The 17,698-nt window shown below is 43.7% G+C and overlaps 1 protein-coding gene across 7 annotated transcripts in view; it reads left to right on the plus strand.

Annotated features, from left to right (window-relative positions):
* Positions 1-17,698, plus strand: part of robo3 (roundabout, axon guidance receptor, homolog 3 (Drosophila)) — a 472,426-nt gene that overhangs the window by 323,657 nt on the left and 131,071 nt on the right. For all 7 annotated transcript variants that reach the window (XM_055660827.1, XM_055660830.1, XM_055660829.1 and 4 more), the window contains exons 3-6: positions 1,630-1,787; positions 2,501-2,621; positions 3,685-3,823; positions 5,037-5,164. In XM_055660827.1, coding sequence (XP_055516802.1) covers positions 1,630-1,787; positions 2,501-2,621; positions 3,685-3,823; positions 5,037-5,164 — 546 coding nt within the window. The remainder of the gene's footprint in view (positions 1-1,629; positions 1,788-2,500; positions 2,622-3,684; positions 3,824-5,036; positions 5,165-17,698) is intronic.

Consider the following 17,698-nt stretch of genomic DNA (forward strand, 5'->3'; position numbering starts at 1 on the left):
CGCCGGCCGGCACGGCCCCGGTGGGCCGAAGAGCCTGTTTCTGCGCTGTATTTCCATAAAAAATAGGACATTGTCAGCCATAAGGTCTGACCCCTATGTTTCCTTTCAATTGCACAGTGGAAGTAGACCATGTGGTCTTGAGTGTGTTCCTTCATTCAGTAAGCTACTGATAGACAAAGATGATACACAATACAATAGTAAAGTAGAGGAATAGGTCCTTTGGCCCACAATGTTTTTGCTGATCTTGATGCTAAGATAAACTAATCTCATCTGCCTGCACATGATGCATACTCCTCACGATCATCTTAGGAGTAAAAACCAGGAACTGCAGATGCTGATTTACAAAAAAAAGTCAGAAAGTGCTGGAGTAACTCAGTGGGTCAGGCAGCATCTCTGGAGAAAGAGGATGGGTGAAAGTTGTTTCATTTACTGACATTAAGTAAAAATGGCAGCTACAGGAAGGATGTTGTTTAACTAGAAAGAGTGCAGAGAAGTTTCATGATGACGTTGCCAAGACTTGTGGGGCCGAGCTATAGGGAGAGTTGGGCAAGCTAGGATTTTGTTCCTTGGAGCACAGGAGGCTGAGGGGTGATCTCACGGACGTGTATACAATCATGAGGGGAACAGATAGGGTGAATGTACAGAGTATTTTAGTCAGAGTACGGGAATCAAGAATCAGGCGACATAGGTTTTAGGTGAGAGGAGAACGATTTAATAGGAATCTGAGGGCTAACTTTTTCACTCAAGTCAAGTCAAGTCAAGTTTATTTGTCACATACACATACGAGATGTGCAGTGAAATGAAAGTGGCATTGCTCGCGGACTTTTGTGCAAAAAGACAAACAACCAAACAAACTATAAACACAATCATAACACATATTCTTTTACATAATAAATAATGGAAAGAAAAACGTTCAGTAGAGTTAGTCCCTGGTGAGATAGGCGTTTACAGTCCGAATGGCCTCTGGGAAGAAACTCCTTCTCAACCTCTCCGTTCTCACCACATGGCAACGGAGGTGTTTGTCTGACCGTAGCAGCTGGAACAGTCCATTGCAGGGGTGGAAGGGGTCTCTCATGATATTGTTGGCTCTGGAGTTGCACCTCCTGATGTATTGTTCCTGCAGGGGGGCAAGTGAAGTTCCCATAGTGCGTTGAGGTGGGTATGAGGAACAAGCTGCCAGAGGAGGTAGTTGAGGCAGGTGCTATACCAAAATTTAAAAGACATTTGGACAGGTACATGGATAGGAAAGATTTAGAGGGATATGGCTAAAAGCGGGACGTGTTGATGAGGCATCTTGGTTTGCAAGGGCAAGTTGGGCTGAAGATGAATGCATATTGATATTTTGACATAGACCATACATTGAATCCTTTGGTGAGGCAAAGATCTCAATCCCGCATAGTCTTACTCTGCCACCTTCCAACAACTTCTGCTGCTCGCAGTATAAATCGCAATATACCAAGGCCCCTCGGTGTACCACGTCCTTGTATATCTTACTCTGCCAGTGTATGATTGTACGGTACATCTTGCTCCTTCTGGTTTACATGCCGCCTTGCCCCTTTCCCTGCTGAATGACACTTTGACTGTGACTCTTTTGGCTGACAGTGGTCTTTCTCCCTTGTGCCGCCATAGTTCTGCGTGACGAGTTCCGCCAGGCGCCCAGTGATGTGGTGGTGGCGGCGGGGGAGCCCGCGGTGATGGAGTGCCTGCCACCGAGAGGGCACCCGGAACCAACCATCTCCTGGAAGAAAAGCAACGTCCACATTAGTGACAAGGAGGAGCGGATCACGGTGAGGACACGGCATCACGGAACACCTGGGGCGGGAGGGAATGACAATTGGATTTGAGATCGGGTTTTGAAATGCCAGTGAATTGTACTTTAGGCATAAGATTGGTCATTTTACATCAGTGTAACAGGGATTAAACCTGGTGAAGCTTTGTCCAGATCCAGATGAAAAAAAAGCTATCTCTTGCACCTTCCCCAAGTTTCATTTCTGCAATGCCCATTTTGACAAAGGCCATTCTTTGAATCCCTTGGTGAGGCAATTACTTCAATCCCCCTTAGTCTTACCGTATCACCCACCAACATTCTCTGCTCCCTTTATGTAAATGGCAATATACCACAGTATCTCAGTGTACCATGTCCTTGTATATCCTACTCTGCCAGTGTATAACAGTACTTATATCTTGCCCCTTTCAGTTACCACACTTAAATATACTCTGGCCTGTCTAATTTTCCCTGCCCTTTCAGTATCCTGCCCCGTCATTGTAGCATCGTCCAATTTGTTGAAGAATGAGCCCGTCTTCTTTGCCCACGTGTGCCTGAGTACTTAATCTGAAGGAGGGTCTCGACCCGAAACGTCACCTATTCCTGTCCTCCAGAGCTGCCGCCTACCCCGCTGGGTTACCCCAGCATTTTGTGTCTATCTTCTGTGCCTGAGTACTTGGTGTATCTCATGGGAAACGTCAGTATGGGAGATGTTGACCTTGCCTGCTCTTCTAGATCCGAGGGGGAAAGCTGATGATCTCAAACACGAGGAAGTCTGACGCTGGCATCTACATCTGTGTAGCCACCAACATGGTGGGAGAAAGGGACAGTGAGCCGGCAGAATTGGTCGTGTTTGGTAAGTGAGGCCCCAAGGGTCTTTATTGTGTTGGGATGAAGGCTCTGTTCCTGTGCTGCACCCTTCTAAGTGAGGTTTTTGTGACGTTTGTTGCTTTATGTTGCTGAACATCTCACGGTGACGAGTCTGATGAGGAGTTACTCCCAGAGCCTTTCCGCTGACTGGTTAGCATGCAACAAAAGCTTTACACTGTATCACGGCATACATGCCAATAAACTAAACTGAAACTTAGCTCAGTCAACGCTGCCTTCTCTCCCACAGCACGAGCTCAAGATCCAGTTCCATAGATATAGACAATCCAAAATGTGTTGCCCGAGTGGTTAGCTGTGACTTTCTGTGATGCTTAGCTTTTCACACATGTGGAGAACAGCTGTCCTGAACAAGAACATTCTCTTCCAAATCCAGACCCTCTGCAATTATGGGGCCATTTTATCTGTAAGCCTCAAAGCCAAAGCTAACATTGTCTTATAAAAGGATCTAACCGTAAATAAATGTAATCGTAAAGCCTGTTCACTCACCAATCTTATCAAAATTGTTAAGTTTTACCTTTTTTTCTTTTCCTATGGTTGTGCTTTTTCTCTCATGGCACAAGCTATGATTCCTGGCTAAAGTGGACAGTTTCAAAATCTTGCTCACTTTGCAATGACTGTTGAGAAGGTATTTAGACGTGCGGGAGAGGGAGATATCGATTTTCCATTTTGCACAATTTCCTTTCAACATACCCCTCTTCACATGGGGCAGCCACCTGTGAGGAGAACCCTTTGTAAAGGGTCATTGTAGCACACTCCAATTTGTTGAATTTGTAAAATTGTCCCTAGTGTGCATAGGGAAGTGTTAATGTGAAGGTATCGCTACTTGGTGCAGGCTTGGTGGGCCGAAGGGCCTGTTTCCATGCTGTATCTCTGAAACGCTGCAAAAGCATCGCAAATGAGTTGCCAAAATTACACGGAGCAAGCTCCCACCCAAATGGTGGAGTGTTGCCTGGTTTGTTGTTTGGTTGCTATTTTTGTTGACTTTCTCTTCCTTGTAACCCTTCTCATCTTGCCCATGTATAACCCCACAGAGCGGCCCACCTTCATCAAACGTCCTGTAAACCAGGTGGTGCTGGCAGATGACACGGTGGATTTCCATTGCGAGGTCCATGGAGATCCCATGCCGACCACCCGTTGGCGCAAGGAGGAGGGAGAGCTGCCGCGAGAAAGGTAGGCAATAAAAGTATTTGAATCTTCATTACGTAGTGTTGCTCAGTTAAAATGTCAGTGAAGCTCTGACTACCTGGCTCACCCCATTACAATTGAATGCCATGATCTTTGTTGGAACGAGTTGCAGTGAGAACTATTACAGTATTGAATACACCCATGTGAAGAGCTTTAAACTGTAGTGGGATTGGGAACTGATTCAAGAAGCATTGAATGGGTTCAGTTTATATGGTATATGGGTTCATAGGGACATCCCTGCACATTGGTGCTGATCTCCAATAGAAGAAGTGGCTCAACATCGGGAGAGGGAGGAAAAGGATCTTATTCCAGATCATTAAAGAGTACCCTCACTGAATGCTAGGTTTAGGATCTGACTTTATAAGATCCAATGTCCTCCTTTCGTCCAATCTGTTGATGCCCATTGTATGAGATTGACACCTGAACCTGATGGGAAGGAATTAGAATGTTCACTCTGATATAAATAAGCACTTTCGAAACAGAAAAGAGAGGAGAGGAGAAATTTGGGGAATTAAATGAAATGGTCACCTCGATGTCATGTGATAATGCAAAGATGACCAATAGTCATCTTAGACCATTCTACATATCTCTCGGTTCAATAGAAATAGGGGCGGCACTGTGGTGCAACGGTAGAGTTGCTGCCTTACAGCGCCAGAGACCCGGACTACGGGTGCTGTCCGTATTGTTTGTTTGTTCTCCCTGTGGCCACATGGGTTTTCTCCAGCTGCTCCAGTTTCATCCTACATTCCAAAGATACGCAGTTTTATGGATGAATTGGCTTCTGTGAATTGCACCTGGTGTGTAGGTTAGAACAAGTGTACCAGTGATCATTGGTCGGCATGGATTCGATGGGTCGAAGGGCCTGTTTCCACACCAAACTAAAACTAAAATTAAATGAAAAGATAAAAAGATATTGGAGCAGGGTAGAGAGATTTCATTGCAGCTGAGACTTGCACTATGGTAGGCCTGAATTTTAAAGTAGGCTTGAAATGGCTGTATCTCTATATTAAACTAAACTAAATGGAGTAAAGATTGGGGGAGATGTAACATGGGCCATTGATTCACTAATGGATATTTCACAATACCGCAGAAGATAAAGTTACCTGAGATGAACGATTCAACTCAGTGAACTTGTGTGAGTGACTTACTTTGCATCAAGGAACACAGGGAACAAAAAGAGTCTTTCTGTCTCCTTCAGAGTTGAGATTCAGTCTGACAACAGCTTGCGGCTGGCACGAGTCGGCAGCGATGACGAAGGAACGTACACCTGTATTGCAGAGAACAGTGTGGGCAAAGTTGAATTCTCCGGCACCCTGACTGTACACGGTAAGGACCTCTGGATGACCTTTCTGAACTGAAGATGACGTGTTTATTTTGTAAAATAATTCCATTGGACTGGGCGGTAATCCCATCATTCAACCTTGGTGGCAGAACCACTTCACAGATGCAAGGCAAGGAAATATGGGATCACCTGATTCAGATTTAACTTGAGTATGTTGATACACCAGTACAGGAGGAAACGTATGTACCTGGAGATTTTGACTATTGATTTGTGAGCTTTTGCAGTGAATGCCAGTTGGCAATTTAATCTTTGCCAGGTTATCACAAGGAAAACTAACTCTATCTTTACAAAATCACATATTCTGTAGGACCTTTTAGGGTGGATTTAGTTGTCCTGGGCCGGGCAGCAGCAATTGTTAGAGAGGGAAGTTCTGACTTTCTGTTAGAAGGGTAGGTTGGAGGGTAGGTTAGGTTAGGGAGGTTCAGTTTAGGCATCAAATAATGGCTACAATACTCCTCATGGGGGGGGGGACAGAGGCACAGATGATAGAGCCGCTGCCTTGCAGTTCCAAAAAACAGGGTTCAATCGTGACCTCTGGTGCTGTCTGTGAGGTGTTTGCACGTTCTGTGGTGTGGATGCTCCCATTTCCTCTTTTATCCCAATGACGTAGGTTAATTGACCATTATATATTGCCCCTAGTGTGTAGTTGAGTGGTAGTTGATGAGAATGCGAGCAGAATTAAAAATGTGGATTAGTGAAAATGGGCAGCACGCTGGCGCAGCCGGAGAGTTGTTGCCTTCCAGCGCCAGACACCCGGGTCTCATCCCGACTGCGGGTGTTGTCTATACAGAATTTGTACCTTCTCCCTGTGGCTGCGTGGGTTTTCTCCGAATGCTCCAGTTTCCAAAGACGTGAAGGTTTATTGGTTAATTGGCTTTGTTAAAATTGTAGCTTGTCCCTGGTGTATAGGATAGCGCTAGTATACGGGTGATCGCTGTTCAGCACGGACTCAGTGGGCCAAATGGCCTGTTTCCGTGTTGTATTTCTAAAGCTTAATATGTGGATGCTCCCATTTACTCCCATATTCCAAAGACGTATGGGTCAATATTAATTGCCTCTAGTGTGTAGGTGAGTGGTAAAGTCACGGGGCACCTGATGAGATCACGAGCAGAGCAAAGAATAGGATTAAGGTGGGATTAGTGGAAATGGGTAGTTGGTGGTCAGAGTGCGCTGAGGGGCCTGTTTCTGTGCTGCATTTCTCTACAGTTCTGTATACTGTACAAGCAACTGAGGCTGACTGATGGAATCACTTCCCCAGAAAGATGGAAGGTTTGTTTATGACGTTGTACAGTCATGTCGAGTGTGCTCGTAACACAATTTTCCAACTTGTCTGCTTTTAGTTTTCATTGAAATCAATTTTAAAACAATCATTCTCCAGTTTCTTCTTGTTTGGAATTGAAATGATGAACATGTAACAAAAATTATCTCGATTAAACACCACTCACTGCACACCGTAAAATTGAATTTTTTCACTGATATAGGAGGGATGTGAAAATTACTTTCTGGCGTGTGTGACTCCAGGGTGATTTTAACTGTAAATGGAAAAGTTTTACTGGTGCCTGGCAGGAGGTTGAGTCTCTAAGTGGGTCAGTTGCAATCACTTCCAGAGTTCATTCCTTCTTAAATGTCCCCCTTTTGTGCCACGGACAATGTCTGGGAGTTTATCTCTTTCATTTTATGTTCGGTGGAGAGTGAAATGCAATACCCACACGAATTGGAGCTCAAGATTACCAATGAACCTTTCCCTGCTAAAATGTGCAGCCATGACAGATAAAGAGATGGTTCAGTGATTTCCCAGGTCTGATTGATTGTCACTCTCTGAAGACCTTCTGCCTCAATGTTGGTGGAAAGAAAAATGAAGGCTAAAAATGGACACTCTAAATAATGAAGCAAGGTTTTATCATCTAGCTTAGTTCACAATTTGAAATGGATTCTTTTCTTAAATGAACACTGGAGGATTTGGACGTCACCACCAAGGCCAGTATTTAATGTCTAACTCTCGTTGCTTTGACATAGTGAATTTTTCCCGAACTTTTGCAGTGTTCCCGGCTATGTGGGAGGTTTTCTGCAGGTTCCAGAAGGAACAATACCCATGGCAGAGTTAGTGGGGTTTAGAAGTAGTAGCATTCCTTGTAGAGGAAGGACAATTTACATTTTGGAGGTTTTAGTTTCTGTTTGAGTATAAGATGAAGGTGGAGGCTGATTCCTGTTTAACCAAGAGCTGTGTTAATCACTGACAAATCGATCATTGTTATTGAGTGCATGGTAGTGAGTAGTGAATTAGAATATAATCCAGGTGTCTTGAGTTCAAATCCTTGAGCACAATTCAATAAACTTAGTCTGATAGAACATAGAAAAGTACAGCAGAGGAACAGGCCCTTCAGCCCGCAAACCACATGATGCCAAAATAAAGTCATCTCATCTGCCTGCATGTGATCCACATCATTCCATTCCCTGCATATCCACGTGCCTATCCAAAGGCCTCTTAAATATAAGTCATATCTGCCTGCATTGCCCACCTTGGCAGCAGGTTTCAGGCACCCACCACACTCTGGAAAAAATATATTTGCCCTGCATATCCCCTTTAAACTTTGCCCATCAGATATCAGAAACAAATGTCTGTGAAATATCTTCAGGGCAGCACGGTGGTGCAGCCGTAGACTTGCTGCTTACAGCACCTGAGACCCAGGTTTGATCCAGACTACTGGTGCTTAAGAAGAAACTGCAGATGCTGGAATATCGAAGGTAGACAAAAGTGCTGGAGAAACTCAAGACTACGAGTGCTGTCTGTACAGAGTTGGTATATTCTCCCCTTGACCACACTCCAAAGATGTACAATTTTTCCAGGTTAATTGGGTTCAGTAAAATTGTAAATTGTTCCCTGTGTGTAGGATAGTGCTAGTGTATGGGAATCGCTGGTTGGAGAGGACCCGATGAACTGAAGGGCCTGTTTCCACTGTGTCTCGAAACTAAAACCAATTCTTCAGGACTAAAATCCACCGGTTTACAAATGTGTGTTTACTCAACGTCAGCTAATAGCTATGCAAGGCTTACAAACAGCAACCAAGTGCTGAGAAGTAGTAACTAATGAACAAGCTTAACTGGGCTGATGAATTCATTGCTCGGTGCAATTGGATCATGCCGATCTGGTTCAATCCATGATCTTTCCTGAGCTGAGCTCAATATACCCAATAATAGGTGTTAGAATTAGAGTGATCTCTTCTGTGCCAAAGCAGTTTAAACTAACCAGGATTTCTGCATCCGATTAGTCTCTTACTGCTATTGTTATGGTACATCTGAGTAGTTCAAGTGTGGGATAAGAATACATCATGGGGTCTAAGCAAAAATAGAGAAAGTAGAATGAGCCAAACCACAAAATCCCCACATTATATCAGTGTTAAACTCAGATGGTGGTGAATCTTGATAAATGTTGAAACAATCAGACAAGAAATATTCCATGGGGTCTGGGTTGCTATCAATTGCAGATAAAACCAGCCCAGTCATAAATCACAGTAACACAACCCATGAACCAGCCGATAGTGATTAAATGTGATGATAATGATTACAAATACATTGTTCATGGCAAATGTATATTCAGTGCTGTTTAGTAGTGATTTGGCTCCTCTTTTAGCGATATTGGGGTAACAATAAATGATCTTAATGTCGACTCTTTAAAATCACAAGATTCTTCAGAGGAGCATTACTAGACAAAAACTGATGGAGTCAAAGAAAGGGCCATTAGGGCCGGTGACCAAAGGCCAGAGTTTGACTCTGGAGGTCGATTGGCTTTCATTATTTTTCCTTTTGTTAAAATTCTGTGACATTGATGAATCTCACGTCCATCCTAACGCACCAGCCCTAACTCCCCTGCAAGGGAAATCTTTGCACAATGGAATGGCTTTCTGGATCATTTCAGAGGGTATTAAGAACCAAAACGATATCATAGGAAAAGGCACAAGTGTCCGACACATTGAAGTTGTTGTTCAGGGTAACTGGGCTTTTTTTTCAAGAAACGTCAGCTTTCAAGATCATTTATTAATTACTCTTGGCAAATCCAATTTCAGCTCTTATCATCGTGGGATTGAAGCTCTTAATCTCTGGTCTGGAGTCTGAATTATTACCATGACCTTACATTCCCTGTTGATCACCATGCCTTGGGAATATTTATGAGAAGGGAGTTGTCTACATGGATCTTACAAGTACCATATCTTCTGTGGAAGACTAGTTAGCAGAAACACAAGCATGTAGATGTTCAGGCACAACCAATTGGTGGGGAACTTTGGACCATCTTTGGGTTGGGACCTGGTCCGTGTAAATCATTGTCGACCTATAGCATAAAACTAATAGCTCCAGGCCAAAATTGAAAATATTAACGTGTCTAGATCAAGCAAATGCACATTACATACAATATATTCGTCCAGATTAATCCTAATTCGAGAAATACTCAACTACTGAGATCAATTAATAAAAAGAGCAGATGCCGCCCCCTTTATGTTCCATAAGTGTACAATTCAGAATATTTCAGCTAGTTAGTTCATAAACAAAAAAAAAAATATTTCTCCAAACAATAGTTTAAAATTCCGATTTAAATACTTAATAACTTTGCCCCAAAGTTATCCAAGACGCTCCATGGTAATCTTCTGCATTGAAAGGTTTTGGTTACAAAACATGCTGGAAATAGTCAACAGGTGATCTGGAAATAGTCGACAGCATCTGTGGAAAGCCACAATTAACCGTGAGCAACACATTGCACAAAGAAGCTGAATCTGATTTTAACTGTTCCACAACTGCGACACTTAGATCATCTGGTCTCGTTCTATCAGAGACGTTTCCTTGTTTTCTAATCTATTTTAGCTATTTCAGAGCGGCTAGTGCCGTGTTTTAACTCTCAGCTTTCGACAATGTTAGGGGTTTAGTACAGAATGTTCCCACTAATCCCAACTCCACATCCCACATCTAGGCTGGGCAGGCAAGGGCAGAGTGTGAGTCATTGTTAAGACATCATGGTTGAGGGGGGACCTCATCGAAACAACCAGAATAGTGAAAGGCTTGGATAGAGCGGATGTAGAGAGGATGTATCCATTAGTGGGAGAGTCTAGAACCAGAGGTCATAGCCTCAGAATTAAAGGATGCTCTTTCAGGAAGGAGATGAGGAGACATTTCTGCAGTCAGAGGGTGGTGAATCTGTGGAATTCTAGTCAGTGGATATTTTTTAAGGCAGAGATAGATAGATTCTTGATTAGTACAGGTGTCAGAGGTTATGGGGAGAAGGCAGGAGAATGAGGTTAAGAGGGAGAGATAGATCAGCCATGTTTGAATGGCCGAGTAAACGATAGGCCGAATAGCCTAATTCTCCTCCTATTCCTGATGACCTTAAGACAGGACTCTGAACACTTTCTAAACACACAAATCAAGACCGCTGGCTGACCAGGCACCAGTAGAACCAAGGCTTTACAGAAGTCAATCTCTTCGAATGGAGAAGGGGACAAATTAGTAAAGGAAATGTGGGAACATGGCAGACTGTGGCCAGTGATGGGGTAAGTGGTCAGATGGATAGCTGGGGGAAGGAGTGACTTGCTGCCTTTCTAACACCACACCTATAGCTCTTGGAATGGTGAATATTGCTCCACATGCAAAGTTATAAAAGCATAAATTTATTTGATTATTATATTATGCAGCGCTATGAATATAATGTGTCATGGCCAGCAATAAGGATATAATAAATATCCACAGATAATGGGAGCAACTCAATTACTCGTGAGCGCAGAAGACATGAGTGAATTACACTCAGCCTGACTTGAGAAGATCCTCATTACATTCTAAGTGCAACCATTGACATGTTCTTTATGTATTTGTAAAAAAAAATGATGACATGTCTTAATGCAAGTGGAATGTGGCCGTGAGTCACTGCAAAGTGATGGCAATTAAATTGTGATGATGACTTTGCATTTCTCTCCATGCTGTGTCAGGGCCCGATGATTTGATGCAGCGTTTGGCACTTATCACATCCAAATTAATCGAAGGCAAAATATCGTGGGATGCATGAAATTCCGCAGAATCTGAGATTTAATTGGTTTGGTCATCTGGGCAGATCTAACCGCTAATTACTGCAACAAATCATTTGCCCTCTTATCAATAGCTGAAGTTAACATTGTGTGCTGTTTCTCACTTTTAAACTGACATTGATGCTACCATTGTGTATGAGTTCATTCATGAATTTTCCTTAACATCTCATGTTTTGTTTTATTTTTTTTTCTTTGTTTCAGTTGGTCCATTCAGTAAGTATTCATTTCACCTCATTTACTATCTGCTGCATGCTGGGTTAGGTGGAGGTTTGTGGAGGAATGGTTTCAATTGAAGCAAGCCTTAAACTTTCAGCTGAGCCTTCTTCCGCCAAAGCTTGCTGTTGTCGGGTGAAAGAAAGCTCCGTGCGAATATACAGAATGGTCAAGATCCAATTCCTTGGGAAAGACGTGTCATTTTTCCATAACCTCACCCATACTTACATGAGGCGAAACATTAACTCACTGGGAGAGTCTGTCAGGGTTGAGTCGCTCTTTGCTGATATCACGTTGTCTGTCGCTGCATGGTGAAGTACATAGATGACACCAGTATCACCAAAACTGCCTTGTAAATAAGCAAAGTTGGACCAGGACATGAAAAGTTTTCTGTCACTATCAGGGGTGGCACGGTGGCACAGCGGTAGAGTCGCTGCCTTACAATGCCAGGGACCCCGGGTTCGATCCTGACTATGGGTACAGTCTGTGCGGAGTTAGTAAGTTCTCCCTGCGACCAGCTTGGTTTTCTCTGGGTGCTCCGTTTTCCACCCACACTCTGAAGACCTACTGTAGGATCATTGGCTTTGGTAAAAAAAAAAGTAAATTGACCCTAGTGTGTAGGATAGTGCTAGTCTGAGGGGGATCGATGGTCAGCGCGGACTCAGTAGGCCGAAGGGCCTATTTTCTAATCTCCCTGAGCCTGTATCTCTAAACTAGACTAAATTAAATTAGTGAAGGAGATACATACCGGGAGATTGATGAAACTGCAGGAGTTCCATGTACCTCACTTCCCATGAGTGGAGAACATAGTGGATAAGATGTTGGGAAATTGTACGATGTGTGACATGTATGAGATTGGCATCAACAGCCACAAATCTGATTTTGTGACAATTCAGACAATGAAGTAACATCAGGAGTTTATTTGTGTGGTAGTCCTGCTGTGTAATAATAGATGATGTCTCTTTTAGGAAATACCTTTAAAGAGCAAGAACTATTGCCAGGTCTGTAACAGGCCTTAGATAGACATAAAGTGCTGGTGTACCTCAGAGGATCAGGCAGCATCTCTGGAGGAAAAAGGATGGGTGGCATTTTGGGTCGGGACCCTTCTTCAAACTTGACCTGAAACGTCACCCATCCTTTTTCTCCACAAAATGCTGCCTGATCCGCTGAGTTACACCAGCACTTTATGCCTATCTTTGGTATAAACCAGCGCCTGCCGTTTTTAAAACATTTCTACACTCTGTAACAGGCCCTGGCTGGAGTTAATAGCTCTTTTTTACCAGTCTGTGCATTGCAGGGTTGATCATCACCTCTGTGCTGTCCTGGTAGGACATGATTGGGTTTAGTTGCTGCGACATCATTCCATCACCAACCACTCTTTGTTGTGGCTGGTAGTGGCTGGGAGCAGCAGTCACTGTCAATAGCAAAAACAAAATTGAGCGGTGGAAGGAGATCAAGGGAATAATATAATAGCAGGCAGGAGAACACAATGATTGGTGAATAACTTATTGTTACTACATATTGTGAAGGGTTTAAATTGGGTGCAATTCCTCAAAAGTGTTTAGGACATTTTTCTTAAGCAGAATGTAGAGGCCCCAACATGTGAGAGGGCAACGCTGTATCTAGTATTGGGAAATTGGGAAAGGCAAGTTAATGAAATGTTTGTGGAGGAGCCTTTTGGGAACAGTGACCACAGTTCGATTGGGTTTAAGATAGTTATGGATCAGGATGGAGTGGGTCCACGTGTTAAAATGCTCAACTGGGGTAAGGCCAACTTTGAGGGCATTAGAGAAGGTCTAGCTCAAGTTGACTGGAGCAGGTTATTTGAGGGGAAAGGAACATCGGCCAAGTGGGATGTTGTTAAAAATGTGCTGATGAAAGCTCAAGATGTGTGTGAAGGGCAAAGCTGGAAAACATAAGGAAGCTTGGCTGACGAGGGAAATTGAGACGTTGGTCAAAAACAAGGATACATGGGACAGGTATAGGCAGCTGGGATCAAGTGCATCCCTGGAGGAGTTTCAGAAGCTAAGGAGTGAATTGAAAAAGGGATCAGAAGGGCAAAAAGGGGCTAGGAGATAGCTCTGGGTGACGGTGGAAGGTTGCTTCTTAGACTGGAGGCCTGTGACTAGTGGGGTGCCTCAGGATTCGGTGCTGTTTGTCATCTACATCAATGATTTGGATGAGAACATACAGGGCAAGATTAGCAAGTTTGCTGATGATACAAAAGTGAGTGGTTTTGCAGATAGTGAAGATGGTTATGAAAGATTGCAGCAGGATCTGGATTGATTGGCCAGGTGAGCATTGGAATGGTTAATGGAATTTAATACAGAGAAGTGTGAGGTGTTACATTTTGGGATGTCGAACAAGGACAGGACCTACTGTACACAGTAAATGGTAGGCTGGGTAGTTTTGTAGAGCAGAGGGATCTAGGAGTACAGGTGCATGGTTCCTTGAAGGTCGAGTCGCAGGTGGATAAGATGATCAAAAAGGCTTTTGGCACTTTGGACTTCATCAGTCAGAGTATTGAGTATAGAAGTTGGGAGGTCATGTTGCAGTCGTATAAGATGTTGGTGAGACCCCATTTAGAAATTGTTTACAGTTCTAGCCACCATGTTATAGGAAAGATATTGTCAAGCTTGAAAGGGTTTCAAAAATACTTATGAGGATGTTGTCAGGACTAGAGGGTGTGAGCTATAGGGAGAGGTTGAGTAGGCTGGGTCTATATTCCATAGAGCGCAGGAGGATGAGGCGCGATCTTGTAGAGGTGTACAAAATCATGAGAGGAATAGATCGGGTAGATGCGCAGAGTCTTTTGCCCAGAATAGGGGAATCTAGGACCAGAGGACATAGGTTCAAGGTGAAGATTTAATAGGAATCTGAGGGGTAACTTTTTCACACAAATGGTGGTGGGTGTATAGAACAAGCTGCCAGAAGAGGTTATTGAGGCAGGGACTATCCCATCGTTTAAGAAACAGTTAGATAATTACATGGATAGGACAGGTTTGGAGGGGTATAGACCAAATGCAGGCAGGCAGGACTAGTGTAGCTGGGACATGTTGGCCGGTGTGGGCAAGTTGGGCCGAAGGGCCTGTTTCCACACTGCATCACTATGACTCTAGGACTACACAGGAAGTGCTGGCGAACTGTACTGCATGTCAAAAGTGCATGCTGAAAATATTAATGAGTTTGTCCGTGTTGGGAAACTGGCTGGGGATGGATCCAAAAATAAACTAGTGTGTTATCAGTCTACCATCTAAAAGTCGGGCCGGAAATGTACTCAGCTGGGGGAAACTGGATTAAATGCTTAAAGGGGCCATGCCATTAAAATACAAATCACATTGGACATTACTGTTAGCAAAGAACGCTTGCCCTATTAACCGTCTTGTTTCATAACTGGAAACCTGATAGTGAACGGATCAAGGCAGTAGCACTAATAAAAATTGCAAGTAGTCATGGTCCCGAAACAAAATGAAAAAAGCAAGAAATTCTCAGTGGGTTTAATGTTTTGGCTATATTTTTTTTCTCTGAGGTCTTATTCCTCTTTACAGACTGTGACAGAGTCACTGGTTTGTTTTCAACATCCTTCCCTTCAAGGATCACTACCTTTTATGTGTAAAAGGCATATCTCCTTTTTGTAATCATCGTAAATTTGATCAAACTGGTGGCAAAGTTAGGTGGCAGGGATCTGATAGTGGGTGTCCACTATAATCTCAGTGCACCTAATTAATGGCTCAGACTTTCATAAGGTTGGGGGGGTGGGGAGGAGGGGGTGAGCTGAGTCTCTCTACGAAGGAGGCAAAACCTCTCGACTGGATGAAGGATTGCTGCATTGTGGAAATGGGCTTTCTGGTAGAAAGGCAGGGATTATCATGGTCATGTTTTCATTGAATAATTAATGCCTCTTGACTGCTTCACCCTCTCAAGCAAAAGGCACAGAGCGGCGGGTGAAGGCAGGAGAGAATCTGACGGATTGAACCCTTTCATCAGCTCTTATGCTCACTTTTAAATTTACAGTCAAGCTTTAATGCTGCAGAAGGAAACAGTCAATAATTAGTTGATTTAAAACCATTCAACTATATTTCATCCCAAGTTGGTTCCAAATAGCAGTGCCTAATAGGAGCATTCAAAACATCTGCAAGTTCTTTAATCCTGACTGATGATCTTCAGATGATCTTCTATACGTTTGTGAAAAGAAATAACCACAGAGTTTTACGTTATCGGTGCATTAAAGGTGGTGAATGGCCCTGGTCGACTCATGTGGAAAATTGCTCCATTACAGTCAAATTATCAGGGCAAGGAACAGTGATTCTCAAACTCCTTGCACTGGCAAACCCACTCCACCCCACCCCACATGGCCAGTGCCAGAGTGCAACCTGACTGACCCAGGGACTACCACAGGTCACAAGTAGTGCGGCTGCCAGCAGAACATAAATAGAGACAATACAGCTCACCCCCTCCATGACATGCTGGTTAACCTAAGGAGCACCTTCGGCAACAGACAGGTTCTACAAAGATGCAGCACAGAACACCACAGGCATTGTCCCTATGGCAATCAAACTGTACAACTCCTCCCCCTTCTGTCGTGGGGTAGACTGACTTCCCTTCCCCTTCCCTCCGCCCCCCTCCCCAATATATGCACATCCCCAATCCTGGACTTTACACTTATCGCTTTAATTTCCTGTTTTGTGTATCTTGTTGTGTTTTATGACTGTTGGTAGACCAATTTCCCTCCCGGGATGAATAAAGTTCTATCGTACCATATCGTAAATGCACCTCTCCTGGATATCTGCATCTCTGCACCTTGTGCTATGCAGGAAGAGCATCATCCAACACCATCTCTACACAGTGGCTGCCTGCCTGATCCGCTGAGTTACTCCAGTTTTTTGTGCCTATCTTCAGTTTTAAACCAGTATCTGCAGTTCCTTCCCACACAGTCTACCATAATGAATTTAAATGATAAATGTTTAGTTTATTATCACGTGTACCGAGGTACAGCGAAAAGCTTTTGTTGTGTGCTAACCAGTCAGTGGAAAGACAATACATGACTCCAATCGAGTTATTTACAGTGTACATGATACATGATAAGGGAATGAAGTTTAGTGCAATGTAAAGTCAGCAAAGATAGCCTGAGGTAGATAAAAATGCTGGAGAAACTCAGCAGGTGTGGCAGCATCTATGGAGCAAAGGAATAAGTGATGTTTTGGGTCGAGACCCTTCTTCAGACTGAAGAAAGGTCTCGACCCGAAACGTTACCTATTCCTTCACTCCAAAGATGCTGCCTCACCCGCTGAAGGGCCTATCCCACTTTCACAACCTAATTCACGACCTTTTTTACTCGTGGAGTAGTAGGGTGACCGGGGTGGAGGAGGGGGTAGGGGGGAAGAAAGGGAATGCAGGGATTACTTGAAATTAGAGAAATCAACGTTCATACCGCTGGGTTGTAATGTCTATGGAATTTGAGGCATTTTAAGCTGGAGCTGGAGATAGCATCAACCATGTTGCAGTTTGCCATCCCTAAGGAAGACCATGGATTCTCACAATTCCAAGAGAGCAAAGCTCTTGAGAGACAGCAGCAGAGGGACCAAGCATGTCGGGTTGTCGGGACTATGGGTGTCGCATGGTGCAGGGTGTCACTGATTACACCCACATTACACCGAGATACCTCAGGTTTCACTTAGAGATTTACCACAGCCAGAAGACTTAATTCCCTCTCTGTCCATCTCCTGTGTGATATCTTTCACAACTTGGTGCAAATTAAAGCCTTGTATCGAGGCTGCGATCTTGATGCTTTTATTCTGCACTAATTCCCAGCTTCATTTTCACTGGAAACTCCATGACAAATAAATGGATAATTACTTGCCCGACTGCTGAGCAAATGGACCCAAGGCTGGTGCCTAACACATCAGAACAATATGCCTAAATGATTGCCATACTGCGGCTCACAGCCTGACACAACACACACAACTGGTTTGTGTGGGAAGGAACTGCAGCTGCTGCTTTATACCGAGGGCAGACACAAAATGGTGGAATAACTCAGCGGGCCAGGCAGCATCTCCAGAGAAAAAGAATAGGTGACATTTTGTGGCCTGAAAAAGGTTTCCAACCTGAAACGTCACTTGTTTCTTTTCTCCGGAGATGCTGCCTGACCCGCTGACTTACTCCAGCATTTTGTGTCACACACCACTGGTATACTTAGGTATATGCATCTGAAAATATGACGTTAGCGTTTCCCACAACCTG

Source organism: Leucoraja erinacea, chromosome 32 (genome assembly GCF_028641065.1).
Source record: "Leucoraja erinacea ecotype New England chromosome 32, Leri_hhj_1, whole genome shotgun sequence".
Lineage (NCBI taxonomy): Eukaryota > Metazoa > Chordata > Chondrichthyes > Rajiformes > Rajidae > Leucoraja > Leucoraja erinaceus.